Below are 16172 nucleotides of genomic sequence, written 5' to 3' on the forward strand. Positions count from 1 at the left end.
GAGCACCTTTAGAGGTCAGAGGAGTGAGGTTTACCTGCACAGCACACACTAGTTGGCCTCCGTTACATTTGCATTGCATTACATTGATACTGTGGTAATTAGAAAACAATACATTTGTATTTCTCATCACTATACTAATATTATCAATTTGGCAATTGTAAAGTGACGCCTGAAAGAGTAAAATACCCATAGCAGAGTCTGAATCTTTTGTTGTTGTTGTGTAAGAGACATTAGTGACTATGCTAACCTGTCTTTTATTGACTCAATAAACGTCTCAAATAAAGATATTATCACTAAGTATGAAGTTGAAAGGAAAGGACAGATCAATGGCATGTATAACAATTAATCTGAATATTCTGAAGTTATCAAGTGATAAAGTCATTCCTTATGAAATTTTTTCATGGTTTAACTGTAGTAAAACTAGTAAATATTGTCACCTTGGAATTTTAAAGGTCTGTCTGCATTCTGAAATATTTTGAGATATTGAGTTTCAAAATTTTGCATTCCATAGAGTAAACAGTATGTGTGTAACATTTGTTTTGTAAATAAAAATTCTTGAAATGTAAACAACCTATAAAACATCACATAATGTAAATGAGTTGTCATTTAATAAGAATATGTCAGTAACTTAATTTTGACAAAAATGTCAGAACCTTATAATTCTATGGGTAATCTTTTTTTTTGTGCATACTGTTTTTATACGGTTTAAAAACTTTAACATTAACGCTAAAACTTTTTTTGAGGCCATCACTTTACTATAATAATATCAAGGGCACAGATTTGCTCTTGATATTGGTGGGGACTTGCATTCGAACGCAGCACAAATTCTGTTTCGTGCTTTTAAAAACATAAATAAAGGTTTTAAACGCTTAATAATACAAATAACAATTAATGATGCATGTCTTATTTGCTGCAAAAAGTCAATTTACATGATTTTACTGCAATCTGGATTTAAAGAGAAAGAAATAAACAGAAATTTACAGAGACGCGACGCAATTCAAGCATTTTCTCCATATCATCTTTTATATATGTCTATGGATTTAATGCTTTGAGCACAGTAAGGGTTGACAAAGCATTATTTTATTTTAAAGGCGATTAAATTATTGGTGTGGACATTTTGGTAATTGGAGGGGACATGTCTCCTCCGTCCACGCTAATTCTATGCCCTTGAGTAATATTGTAATACAATGATAACACTATAATAGTAACCAATTTTTATGTTTATGTTTTTTATTATTTGCTATAGTAATATTAGTAAGCCTACTGCAAACAGTAATTATAACTGTAGAAACCACAAAATCAAAGCAGGCTGTATTAGATAAATTTAACAGAAGTTATGGAATAATGTCTGCGACAACACAAAATTATAAATAGGCTAAAAGTATTGTTAATTTTGTGGTTACTATGGTAGCTGTTAAAACCATGGTTTTTAGCTATACTGCAATGCGTTTAAATCAGGATAAACGATTGTTTTATAGCTTAGATCAGTGGTTCTCAAATTTTTTTCATCAAGTACCACCTCAGAAAAAAATGTGTCTCTCCAAGTACCACCATAATGAGCAATATTAAAATACAGTGGCGTAGTAAGCCTAGTAAAGCAGCTACAGCTCTGCACAGTTCTAAAACTTGGCAGATTAATTCCTATTATTAAGAATATTTATTATTGTTAGCCATTTTAAACATTATAAATAGTCTGAACGTTAACACTATAGTGTACTGTGCTTATATGTAAAAAAAAAACTAACTAACTAAAAATGTCAACATTTAAAATTAAAATGTGCTTTTAAAAAGTTAAAAATGGTAGGTTAATGTTCGTAAAAAGTAAAAAGAAAATTGCTATACTGAAATGTAAAGTATTAATATATAGTAGCCAATTCATGAACACCTGGAAATGTTGCCTCATCATGACATCAGAAATATAGGCTACATGTTATATAATAAATATTATTATATGTCATATTGATATATAAATCATTTTTGATAAATTTTGAAATATATGGAGCATATAAATACTGTATGACACATTTGATATCTCCGTGTACCTGCGTACCACTATTGGTACACGTACCACAGTTTGAGAACCACTGGCTTAGATGATGAACTGTCTTTAAACTGTTAAGCGTGTCTTTTGCACTTCCGCCCACACATCAATGACATACAACATGTGTGCTTCGCGCTCTTTATGCAGAGTGTGTTTTGATTCGCACCATCCCTCCGCGTATTTCAGGGTTTTGCAGTTATAAAAGCGGAAAGGAATTAAACGAGTTAACCAGTCTCCATCTCCAGACTCCGGAGAAGCGGTCTCCTTAATAAGACAAGGAAGGGTATCCTAAATAGCACGTAAGTGTTTGCCTTATATCAGCTGTCTGTTTCTATTGCTTTGATTATTTGCTTGTAGGAAGGAATAATTGGCTCGCTGATTTTATGAAGAGTTTAGTTTTAGCATTTTAATGTATTAAATACTGTAACATATGACGATTCTATAATTTGGCATTTTAAAAAGTTGAGGAAAGAACAATTATTTCCACTATATTTAATATGTCAGTGCTTGCCAAACAACTTTTTTTTTATTTTTAAGGAAAACAAACGTATAGTTTGTTACCTGTTATTGACAAATTAGGTAATGTGTGTACCATTATCTATTATCAACACTGTTACCCTTAATGAGCAATGGTAACATAATTGACAGACTTACTACTTTTTAGCAAAAAGGCAACTTGCAAACATAAATGCAAAGAGCACATGGCAGGCACTATTGCAGAGTTTCTGCAGGTTTCACCAAGTTAAATTTAAGACTTTCTAAGATATTTTAGTAGCATTATGAATTAAATTTTAGACTTATACAAGGCTAAATGCTTGTTTTTAAATATACCAGTTAAAAAAAAAAAGATTTTCACTTGCCCAATCAAAAACATTTATAATTTAATATTTAATAATACAATAATAATATTTTCATAATAAAAAGTATAGAGGCAAGGTCAGTATCCTCCGTACTAAATAAATGGAGAATTTTTAAACAAATGTTACTGTAAGGAACGCAACTAAATGCTATTTGTAAATAAAAAGTTAAACGTTTTATTAAGATGAAATGTTGGTAATTGTATGGATGTAAATGGCCAGATTGGGTAGCTATACATAAACAAAGGAACATTAAGACCCGTTAAAGAAAGACTCTTAAGTCCCTGCAGATACCCTGTATTGAAATCAGGATTAAACAATTTTTAAATTGACCAATGTGTGATCTGTGAAATATTATGTTTTTCTATTTAAAATTGTGGTGATGGTATTTACAAAATAACCCTGTGTACTATATTTTTAAAGTTCAAATATTTTCTTAGTGAGAGCACATAAACAGCATTCAGTGGTTCACATCAGGTTTTTACACAGTTGTGGGGAATACTTACACCAATTTAAAGGGAATGCTAAAAGAATTGTCTAAATAATTACAGACACATGTTTGTTAGATAAACGTTAATATTCAATTTAATGTTTTAACAATCTCTATTTGGAGCTTGTATAAATAAAAAAATGTAAAATAAAATATTAAATATTTTATTTGTATATATATATACATACATACATACATATATATATACATACATACATACATACATACATACATATATATATATATATATATATATATATATATATATATATATATATATATATATATATATATATATATATATATATATATATATATACATATATGTATGTATGTATGTATTAGGGATGCACCAATATGGATTTTTTGGCCGATACCGATAATTCTTCAGACTTGGAGGCCGATAGCCGATATATATAGGCCGATAATTATAAATATTTCAAAATGTTATATTTTTATACAGCAAACTTCATAAAAGCTGAAACTCCGCTCTTTTGAACTGAATAGCCTTTACTCAAAGCAAAAAAGCTATGGTTTTAAAATTATATATTCAATTATATATAACCTATATTCACGATTTCACACAAATGAGCATGCCAAAAATACATTATTTCATTTTCTTCATAGCAAATTAACATGCAAATTGACTGTTGCATAGAATTAAAAAGGTTAAATAACGAAATGGGATTTAATTAACAAGCAAGTTAAATATATTGTAAATAAGATGAAAATTAAAAAGCTAAGGACTAAAACCAGCTCAAATGTTCTTGAATAAAATGGGTTACAGTAATGTACATGTGTACAAATATGTCACGTCCGAAAAAGCATTTTTTTAGAGGTGTTTTGACAGTTCAGAGCCACAGTACAAGTGATAAGCTATATACAGAATGTATTATTTTTAAAAAAGTGACTTAAATTCATCCTTTTTGGCGCTTTAACTTCTTTTAAACACATGTAGCATCAACGCTTCTGTGTTCGTTCTTGCTGTCAATCGTGGGGAAAATGATCGATAAAAAGTTCATAATAAACCTCTGTGAGGGCGCAGATTTGCCCTCGGATTTTGATACAATCATAACAGCGCAAGCTTTTCTGTAACCGTATAGTGCTGTGCGCTATCTGTTTAACCCTTTGGCGTTACGTGCTGACTGACTGACTGACAGGTGCGCGATGCGTGAGGCCAGCAAACTTGACGAAGCATTCAGTTAAGATGAAAACAGTTTCTATAGTTATACTTTTTTTTATAGATAAAGGTTTATGGCTCTGTATATAATCACTCTATCTTGCTGGAGTTTATAGCCGTTTCGCTTTACTTCAGGACGCATTAACACTGTTCTGAAGGTCTAATCGCTGTTTTAAGTTATCCAGAGCTGTATGAATGTACAAATCTTGAATATCACAATATTATTAAATATTACAATTGTAACAACACAGACAGCAACACTTTTGCACAATCGATACCCAGCTGATTCAGTCGTTTCATAAGAGGACCGCGCTTCTTCTCTTCTTTTTTCCTTGTCAACATAAAGGCATGCAGTGAGATGTGCCTTGTTTTCGGCCCCTTGTTCAACTGCAAGACATATTTAATTTGCGGGATGATAACGTATAACCCATGCCTACAGACACATTTGCCAAAAAAGCAAAATGGAAGAAGAATATTGCTGTTTAACAGACGTGTTGATGCCAAACCAGCGCTGATGTTGACCTGGATCTGCGTCATAAACGCAACAAATAGGCTTTACCTTTTATTTTACAGCTTATAAAGCATTCATGCACATTAGTGCAATATCATATTTAAACAACAAAACTGTTTACAAAAAGTCAACATATGCGCGCATTGTTGTTTTTTTATCACGCAGCGCGCACTTGAACCGCAAGGGAGAGGAAACCATATAGCAAGACATAATCTTTAAAATAATGATTTCTATTGAAAATGTAAAAAGATCTTGTGATTTATAATAATAACAGTGGGGCATTAAATAAAGGCATATTTTCCGTGGAGCAAGCAATTTGAGGAAGTCAGCGATTTTTATTTGACGGAAGAAAAAACATATGATTGGAAAAAAAGCAGGCTATGCCGATTATTAAAAAGAATCAGTCAGTATTTTTGTTTGTAATATAAATTAATTATTTAAGTGAAAATAATTTAGGGCAGTCCTATTTATTTTATATAGCATATGAAAATAAATCAGTATTTTAAAATGCAATATTTAATGTGTCAGACACAAAATAGACACGTCAATTTGTTTAATATAAAATTAATAGTAATCTGACCAGTTAACCGTTAGTAACCGATTAATGAGCGGCGGTTGTCGGTTAGAAAAATTAACCGAAATGAGCATCAAGAAACGCGTTGATAATAACAAATAATTATATTAGATTAAAAACCCGTAAAGTTTTTGTTTAGCGCATCATGTGTGCAGGTCAGTTTGGTGTATCTGTGTGTGTGTGAAGCGAAGAGGGAGAAACAGAAAAGAGGAGCGCTTTTTTCGGGTCCTCGTTCATTCTCCGGCTGCAACTAAAAGAATTAACTCCGAAACTAATATTATTCGGCCCTGGAAAAATAAGTAAATTTCCCTGCTATCTCTAACACAACAAATAGACAGAGCAAGAAAAGCTTTCATATGTAATATTTTTTCCTGAGGCGATTTGAAGCAAAATACACAATGGCACTCAATCAAACCTATCTACAATGATAAGGATAATGATTACTTACGGAGTTATCAACACACAGCAATACCCTGTGAGGAAATGACGGACTTTGAAGGAATAATCAGTGTGAGGAGAGATTCATGAACAAGTCTGAACATGTTCCGCCCACGCATGCGCGGCCACAATTACGTAATTTATCGGCTTAAAGATATCGGCTTAATTTAGACATCGGATAGATAACGAAAATCTTAAATATAGCATTTATCGGCCGATAACGATATGGCCTCCGATATATCGTGCATCCCTAATATGTATATACATACAAACATATATACATGTATGTATGTATGTATGTATGTATACATGTATGTACATACTGAAAAACAGCCATGTTCAGTCATACAAGAAAGGAGTAGCAAATTAAAAATTGTGATAACAACAAACAGAGAAAGAGATATGAATGCAGGCCTGAGCCACCTTGACTGACTTTTTTGTGGAGGAAGAATCGTTCTCCTTCAAGCCTTCATGCACCCTGTTACCCTTTGAAGGAAAGTTATTTTGTTTGTTTGTTTGTTTGTACCTGACCTCTTGTCATTTTTGTTGGGACCCAAAAATCACAACCCTATATGTGTCGGAATGTAGATTGACGAGTAAATCTCAAGCTTTGCCTTTTGGCTAAACTCTTTCTACACCAACTACATTGCTGCTAGACCAGCCGTTCAACTGCCTGATCGTGTATGTTGTTATAGTGAATATGACATTATTCATTTGTGTTGGTATCCTTCATAATGAGTAATGGTTGAATTTACAATTTCCAGAAAATACTTTATTACAAATTAGACATTTACTGTATGCTTTTGCTGTTTGCTGAAAAATGTTTTATCATAATATCTCCCTGTGGAGTAGAGTTCCAGCTTTGTGACCTTTCAGAATTGTAACCTTGCATACTTATCAACATCACACACTAACCAAAGCTATCCCTTTATGACCATCTTGTTTTGGCAACCTCTAGAAGAATAATGCACCCTTTTAAGCCTAGATCATCTCAAACATGTGTCTTGAACATTAACTGCAACATTAACAGTAACTTCACTATACCTAAATGTCCTCACCAGATTTTAGTCAAATACGTCACCTTTGGGATGTTTTGGAATGGGAGGCTGTGTTTTTTTGCCACCTAAATAATCAAAATATCTTGTTCTACATTTTCTAGAGCAAATATTATTTAGAATTCTTGGGCATTGTTTGACATATAATTGTATATTAGTAATTGTGTGACCTGAGGAACTGTGTAAAACAAGAGTATGCTTATTTGATTATCTGGTTTTCAGTCAATAAAATTAACGAGTTAATTAAAAACTTAATATATTCAAAATAATAATAATTATACTCTACCCACTACCTGCTGTTTCAGAGATGTTATCGCCTGAGCAGCACACATACAATGCAGAAGTAAATTGACTCACAAAGGCGATGGCTACATGCAAGGTATGTGCCATGATATGCCAATCACTGGACTCAGAAGTAAATCAGGCTTCAAGCCCACATAAACTGGAATTTGTTGAGAATTTTATTTCAATACATTTATGTACTTCCAACTAAAATTTATAACTAAAGCTATAGAAAATTTCAACTAAAGCTATAGAAGTTCCTTCCCGACATTTTTTGTCTCAAAAAGAGACTTTCCTGTGCAAAAGGACATATGGACACGTTGATTTCACTGCTTTAACAGAGGCTTGGAGAATACGTAAATCATACCATAGTAGTTCTTTCTAGTTTTATGACAGTGGAAACTTTCATAGTTAGCTGACCAAAAGAACACAATGTAAAATTGCTCTTAAAAGCATCACTATAAAAAAAGAAAAATTTTGAAATAAGTAAGGAAAAGGACTACATTTAATTCCATATTTGCTATGAGAAACAAAATAACTTACTTGACTCTTATACTGTACTAGTTACTCTGATTTATATAAAAAACAGAATGCATATAAGATTGGCGAGCACGACTTTCACAGATGAAACCATTCTAAAATTAGGAGTATAAAAGACCTGTAAGAGAAGCTCAATAGACTCGCTGAAAAACCGAACTCACCTGCATTCAGCAACGGTTGATTCAACTCCTGTGGCAGGGGGACATAAATGTCTCCGTTCCCTCCTTTAGGTAACAAGGATTACGTATGTAACCAAGACGTTCCCCCTCAATCACTACGAGTTTATGTTGAGTTGATAAACAAGGGGAGCATATCCTAAGCCCCACAGCAGCTGAACATGTCTGGCAGTTTTCGGTGCAGAGTGTCAAGCGGGTAGCGTGAACATCAAGCACCACTAAAGGTGTAACCATCCAAGTCTCTGGCTCTAATTACCTTGATAGGGAAATAGTTTCGGTAGTCGGGCCTGAGTCTTAGGTTAACATTAGAGTTCATTGACCGAAAATACCTCAAAGGATCCCCGATCCTCTTGAACAAGCTGTCTTAAGCAACAGGTTCTTAAAAGATACTGAGTTGAATGGTTTGAATGGATGTCTACGGAGAGTTCCCAAGAAGGTATGAGAGGAGCAAAAGGCGGAATGAGCCGTCTAGTGCCTCTGAGGAACCGGATGACCAGGTCATGCTTCCCTACTGTTCACCAACTCATGGTAAACAGAAATGGTCGTAACATAAGCCTTTAGTCAACTTAACCTGAAGGAAAGAAAGCTTGACACAGATTGGGCAAGTTTGGGAAGCTTCTTTGCAATAAGTGCGTCACTCAACGAATAGAATCCACTTCAGGGCACAGGCCTGCCTCATAGAGGGGGCTTTAGCCTTGGTTATTGTTAACCACCGAAGCCGGCAGGTTACCCAAGTCTTCCGCGTCATGTTTATAGACCACACATGGAGGTTCCAGAGTGCAGGATGCGACTGCCAGATTGCTCCCTGTCCCTGAGAAAGAAGGTCCTTCCTTAGCAGTCCGACAGGAAGGAGCCATTGCAAAGATTGAGTTCTATGAACCAGATCCGGTTGGACCAATGCGGATGCCCTGGGGCCAGCTGTGGGCCAGAGGATCTTTGCCCTCGGCCAGGGAATAAAATTGTTGCAATGGGTGGTCTGAGGCAAACAGGTTGACATGGGCTTCCCTGAAATTTTCCCATATCAGCTGGACCACACTGAGGTGGGGAGCCCAGGAGCAAGGATCCCACAGGTGGTCTTATGGCTACTGGCAATATTTTTTGGTGCTGTGGGCTGGAAGGCAGCAAGTCCCTTACCTGCCACACCTGAAACTGCACATCCAGAGAAAGAGGAAATTGCTTGTTTAAGGAGGATTGGGGTGCTGCCAGCCCGTGGTTGAGGGCAGTTATGGTTCCCAGCTCTATAGCGGGAACAGAGTAGATCTTCTCACCTCATCTGCGAGTGAGGCTCTGAAGTGAAGTTTAATGAGCTCTTGTCACAGGCAGTCTTTTAAACTCCTAGTTGCAGAGTGGCTACACCTGTGAGAGCCATGCTCGCCAATTTCATATGCATTCTACTGACCCATTTTTATACAAATCATAATGATTGATGCTTCGAATTAATCCCCTAGTCGATCAACTCAACATAAACTTGTAGTGATCGACTGAGAGGGAACCTAAAAATAACTTGCCTATATTCCTTGCTACTTGCTAATATTCCCTACTCAAAAGTACATGAAAATAATATTAATCATTGTAAATTTTGTTATAAGAACCTGACATCACCTAAGCAACTTCAAATGAGTGCATTAATGCATACTTTCTTTAAGGTGCTTGGTTATAACAGTACTGTTGTGTTTAAACGTGTTTGATTTATTAATAAACAAAAAATGGTTTGATGATTAATGGAAAAAGTCAAGTTAAATTCAATAACTCAAATTTTGTTAACCAAAGTTAAAGATTGTTTACAAATGTCATCGCTGTGTGTTTTATATGTGTTTGTATGCTTTACTTCACAGAAGCTGAAGATGGAAAGCAAAAACAAATTTACAGTGCTTCTTCTACTATCATGTATGGCCACTATTTTTAGCACATTGGTTTTGAAACACAAGGATACTCTAACGATAACAACTCATCTAAAAAAGAATACAATCAAAATCCAAGAGGATTCACATTTAATAACGCCCATTAAAGACTCTGAGCATTTCATGGTTTCTGCCTTTATTGACCACAGACTGGACGGGGCCATTCGAGTCATCAGCATAATAAAAAGAAACAACCTGCAGCCACTTTACTGTGTTTACTGTACCCCCGAACATGTCTGCGAAACTGTTGAGACTGAGGTCCAGATACACGCCGACCATTTTGGCTTTCCTTTTCATGTCTCAGATGTGATTTGTAAAGGCAAGAACATGCAAAGTGCATCACATGTTCTCATAACAACTCATCCAACAAAAAATTCATACAACCTCAAGATTGACTATCTGCTGATCAAAAATAATGTGGTAACAGACAATTTCAAGTATAACTTCACTGTTTGCATCTCCAACCTTTTTGGAAGCTACAACAACATACTGCAGTTTGCTCAAACTATGGAGATGTACAAACTTCTGGGCATACAGCATGTGGTCATCTATAAAACCAGCTCTGGTCCAGACTTGAAGAAGCTTCTAAAACATTATGAATCAGAAGGGTTATTGGAGATTGTTTCGTGGCCTATCGACAAGTTTCTGAATGCCTCCTCAGGCTGGAATTTTCAGGAACACAAAGGCGATCTTCATTATTATGGTCAGTTAGTAACACTTAACGAGTGCATCTACAGGCACATGTATCAATCCAGATATGTTCTTCTAAATGACATCGATGAGATCATCATGCCATACAAATACTCAAATTTACAGTCTCTTATGGAGGACCTCCAGTCTGCTGATCCCAGTAAAGGAGTATTCATCATAGAGAACCACGTATTCCCCAAAACACAATTTGAGGACAGCGGGAAGTTCAAGCGAAAAGAATGGAAAAATATTGCTGGAATCAATATCATGGAGCACATTTACAGAGAACCTGAACGTAAGAATGTTTACAATCCCGCAAAGATGATTGTCAACCCAAGGAAGGTGGAGCAGACATCAGTGCATTCCTCCTTGATGATTTTTGGAGAGAGTTACCATGTTCCATTTAATGTATGTAGGATTGTGCATGTGAGAGAACCACTGCAGGGGAGTCTGACCAAAGAGGAACTCTTCATAGACAAAAGAGTCTGGGACTTTGAAAAAGATCTGATACCAAATGTTGACAGAACTTTGAAACTTTCTGGACTACTTAAGGATTCCAGTTGAGATGTTTGCATAAGGAATTTGTAGAAAAAAAATGGCACCAAAAATTAACAAGAAATTACAAGAGGGAAAAATGCCCCAACATAATTAAACTAAACAATTGAGGCTACCACAAATAAGTGGAAATAATGAAGTGCTACTTTGCTGAATTATGCATTTACTAGGGATGTAACGGTTCAAAGAAGTCATGGTTTAGTTCGATAAGATACAGCAAAAAAAAAAAAAAAAAAAGCCAGAGGATTTCCCTGATTTAAATGTATTAAAACTAACATCATAAAAGTATGATCTTGTTTTTTTTTTTTTTTTTTTTTTTTTTTTTTTTTTTTTTTACTTTAAACAGTGATAGTGCTATACTGTACTTCTGGGGTTTCTGCTTAGCAGCAAAAAAAAAAAAAAAATCTTTCTTTATACTTAAAGTCAAAAAGCTGCTTATAAAAAAATAATAGTAGTAATATTGTAGTAGTTAAATAAATAAAAAGAAAAGAACAATTTAGTTTTTATATGGAACTTAATATTAATAAATTTTAAAGTATTTTTTTAGTTTCAGAAAGATGAGTGTCCACCTTTTACTTCAGACAGCACAGATCTGCTTGATTTGACTCTCACCTTCCATTTTAGTGGATCTGAAAGCACAGTAATTAAGGGCTTATGAAGGAATAATGTAACGGGACTCTATTACATTTAACATTTTCTTAAAACCCAAAATTTCCACTTCAGATTAAGTTCTCACAGAGCTCGAAATGAACCTTTTTTCTTGGTTGCACCGGTGCTCCTAACTTCAAAAATTAGGCGCACCAGACAAAATTTAGTTGCACCTACCAAAAATTATGAGCACCATTACTACATGTTTTATATTAACAGATTTTATAATATATTTACCCTCTAATCACAACTAACAAATAAACAAAAATCTGCATGTGCTCACCGGCCCTGCACGCACTGCTTGATGTGAATGAAATAAACTGAATTAACAATAATAACTGTGCTGTTCTCACGGGTGCTGTCTGATATTGCACAGATAATGTTGACATAACTTATTATGTGTATGCGTCACCTTAGTAGAAGTAACAGTCTTTTCATGTGCTGCAATATTAGTTTTATCTTGGTGAATGCATGCTCTTTAGCACTTGAGTGCTCACGCGCAACCCACCCCCCTCCCCCCGCTTTACAGTACGCGCGCAACAACACAGCTGATCAGAACGTGAGCGACCACACTGCTCTTCAGTATGCGCGCGACAACAACCAATCCATTTGCGTTCTGTTCTATCGCAGTGGGCCATTAAGAAGAGCTTGTAGGTGGGGCAAGCATTGCGGGCTTTGTTTACTGCAGCAAGTTGACATGTCAACTGTTTTAAACTATTTCTGAGTGCTGCGTTTGCTGTTTTTAGCTGCAAATATGCTTAATGCGTGAATACCTTCTAATTTCATGTATGTGGTAAACATTTTTGCTGTGAAAACTAGTCGCACAACATCAATTTTATGCACTTGCACAAATGCTCCCAAATATATTTTGAGGTCGCATAGATAAAATTTTGGCTGTTTTCGTCTAATTCCAGTTACTGATTCCATGATGTCAGTGTAAACGAGTCGACATGCTTACTGTCATATACTGTCATACCAGATGTCATTGTTTTTTTTCCACCACTTTCTTGTCATCACCCCTCATAACTTACAAGGAAACCAAAGTTCTCCCAAACACCAGACCCGCTGTTGGTTATAGGAGGATTATACTACCATTACTAGCCATTTTGCAAGTTAGTGCAGCGTTTGCCTGACTGGAGTAGTGTTTCGAGGTGGGCGGGCAAGGCAGCATATTGCCTGTCGCGTCATTTGGGATGCCTTGTGGAGCACTGTTGAACTGAATACATTTTGTACACTTATTCTCTTTTATCTTTTTAGATTTTAGTCTAAATATGAATACGCGTTTTGTTACACCCTTAGCATTCACACACATTGGGTGTCCTTCATGAAACATTTGGAAATATAGGAGTAATTTCCATGCAATGTGCTTTCTTGAAAACCCTGGCTTCTCAAAACTTTTTGTAAACGTTGCTATGATTTTGAATCCACATAAGTATAATATATGACTATTATCTCATTTTGAGGAATATTACTGAATATAAAAATGCCAACAAAGGCTATTTGTGGATACATACCCAGGTCTACATTTCTGGGAAACCACAAATATATACCTGAGGCTACGTTTGGCTGGATTTTGTGTGTATGACAGCTTCTGTTCTTCTTTTGCACTACCGCTTACCACTTTCAGCAAACCTCCGTATGGCCGGCTTTTCTGGTGTTACCAGTTTGCTCAGTTACCATGTATGCCAATGGACTTGGTATGTGGACTTATGTGGAGCTGAGCAGAAAATAACAGGGTTTGGGTCTGGTGAAAAATGGTTCTAGAAACCAGGTAAAACAAATGCAAAAATAAATAATAACAGCCACATTGGCTTTTCCTTTGTATATTGCTTTTGAAAACACTATCAGTTGGTTTTAGGGAAGACAGTGGCTGGGTGGGTCAGTCAGTCAGTTGACAGCAAGCTGATTGGCTGAAAGGCATAGTGCAGCCTCTGGTGGATTTATACAAGAAGTGGATGTGAAAATGTCATATGAAAGAAATTTGAGGACATCAAAAATGTACACAGCAGCTTCTGGTGAATTTGCAAAAACAAAAACTGCAAGAAGAGATGGCTCTGGGTACATATTTCACAATTCACATAAATGTAGACCTGGGTATATACCCTCAATGAGCTTGGATTGAAAAATGCAGTAACCAGACATATTACATACTTGTTTGTTGTCACACACATACACATTAATAAAAATAATTTGAGCCACGGTTTGGAACATTTTCCAAATTTGAAATTACAAATGTTACCATTATCATGAGATCACCTTTTTTCAGATAAAAAATAGACAACATTTTTTTTGTTTCTTTCTTTAAAGCATTTTTTTATTTAAAGCATTTATTTATTTATTTATAACATGAATAAACATACTGTAGCTAGACAGTTTAGGAAAAACCTAGCAAACATTTATAATTGTTAAATGGTTGATATGTTGCTGGTATATGAAATGATCAATTTAGCAATAATTAATTTTTTTTTAAATATTGTAAAATTAATATGAAAATGATAAGTTCTGCTGTTGTTTATAAACTCCACGAATTATCTCGGGTGCTAAGTTAGATGCAGCCCTTGTCCTCGTAATGTGCATACTTTGTTCTTGTTTAGCACATGTGATTCATATAACCAGCTCATTAAAAGAATCACATACTTTTATACTATATAGTACGCTAATAGCAGTATGTGAGCCATGCAGAATGTCTAAATTCATAGTATTTGATAAGCAATATGCAAGAAGAACCCGGATGACCTACTTTCTGCATGATTCTAAAGTGCACATCAGATGGATCCTGTGATATCCCATGATGCCACTTGAGAGAGTTCATTAATGGAATTTAAGTGACTCAACTGATGTGTGGTCATGGGATAATGACAAATGCTGGATGTAATACATCTGAGCTCCATACACACTCTTCATATTCATACTGTATTAAACATACGTTTTTAACAATTGTGTTGTAAATTCAAATGTAGTATACTGTATACTCAAGTAGTAAGCGATTTCAGACGCAGCTCTAGAGTTCACTGTTCTTTACCCCTGGACATGGGAAAACAGCTAAAGTTGAAGTTTACTTAATTAAAAAAATATTGCACTAAACCTCTATTTGTAGCATTTTCAATGACTACAAAACTGTAAAGGGTTATTTAACCATGCACTTGTCATTCGTAGGTCACGTCTTGCACACTTTACCCTTTATATTGAACACGCTTAATTTGATTGCACTTTTGAACTGGAATCATAGCAGCATACTAAATCCCATGATGTCCACTTGGTAAAATGGGCTCGCAAGGACCAGGATTGAGAACCATTGTTGTTAATTACACAGACACATCATCATTCACTGAACCACCATCCACAATCACAGTCATAGTTTAAAAAATTAAAAAGCAGGCATGGATTTGACGCCTTTGCAGTAAGGTTAACCTTTTATCACATTTTTACTACAAAAGTAACTTGCTTTATTTAGGGGAAAGATATTTTGTAGACTTGTTTGCTTTTAATTAGTAGACTTTTTCTCTTTTTGGTAAGTGATCTGAGCTCTACAGATCATTGTTTAAGTGAAAAAAAAACAATAAAATTGAGTTAAATAACAAACAAAACAATACATTGTTTGTGAATTCAAATACTCACAAATACACAAGCTCCTCACTCTCAAGGCCATTAACACACTCATTCCAATAGCCAATAAAGACAAGCCTGAAACCTTTAGCCTGAAAAGCATAATGACTAATGCCGCTTCTATGGCAGTAAACAGGAAAAGAGACTATCAGCGTCTGTTTACATCTGGTCACTTTATGTGTGTGTGTTTTTTTTTTTTATTATTCTCATCGAATAACTATCCAATATGGTAGACAGGTGTGATTGTCCTCCAATACACCTCAGAGATGGATATAAAAACTCAGAAACTGCTTCAGGATGTGGTCTGCGATACACTCTAGATAAAATTGTAAAGGTCTAAATGCATCTTGTTTTTAAAACTATAAAACACAGACTTTAAGGAATGTTTGTTTTGATTATTATTATTTATCATTACTTTTGACCATTCATTTATCAATAAAATATTAGTTAATACGAAATCACAGCATTAACAACAGAGACACATCACACAACATATCTCTGTTTGTGTTTTGTTTTTGGGAGAGTAGGTTCTACAAAGGAATTGTAAACACTTTACAGTTTTGAATTGTCTTGTACGTATCTAAATGGAACCCACTGTGTACTTGACGTTTAGAACATGAAGTGCAAA

General features: G+C 35.0%; 1 protein-coding gene across 1 annotated transcript; it reads left to right on the forward strand.

Annotated features, from left to right (window-relative positions):
* Positions 1-2267: 2267 nt before the first annotated feature.
* si:ch73-211l2.1 lies at positions 2268-11576 on the forward strand. Its single transcript, XM_002663206.8, has 2 exons — positions 2268-2340; positions 9980-11576. Exon 2 carries the CDS (start codon positions 9989-9991, stop codon positions 11297-11299), a length of 1311 nt encoding a protein of 436 aa, XP_002663252.1. The 5' UTR covers positions 2268-2340; positions 9980-9988; the 3' UTR covers positions 11300-11576.
* Positions 11577-16172: the final 4596 nt, after the last annotated feature.

Source organism: Danio rerio, chromosome 8 (genome assembly GCF_049306965.1).
Source record: "Danio rerio strain Tuebingen ecotype United States chromosome 8, GRCz12tu, whole genome shotgun sequence".
NCBI classification, from domain to species: domain Eukaryota; kingdom Metazoa; phylum Chordata; class Actinopteri; order Cypriniformes; family Danionidae; genus Danio; species Danio rerio.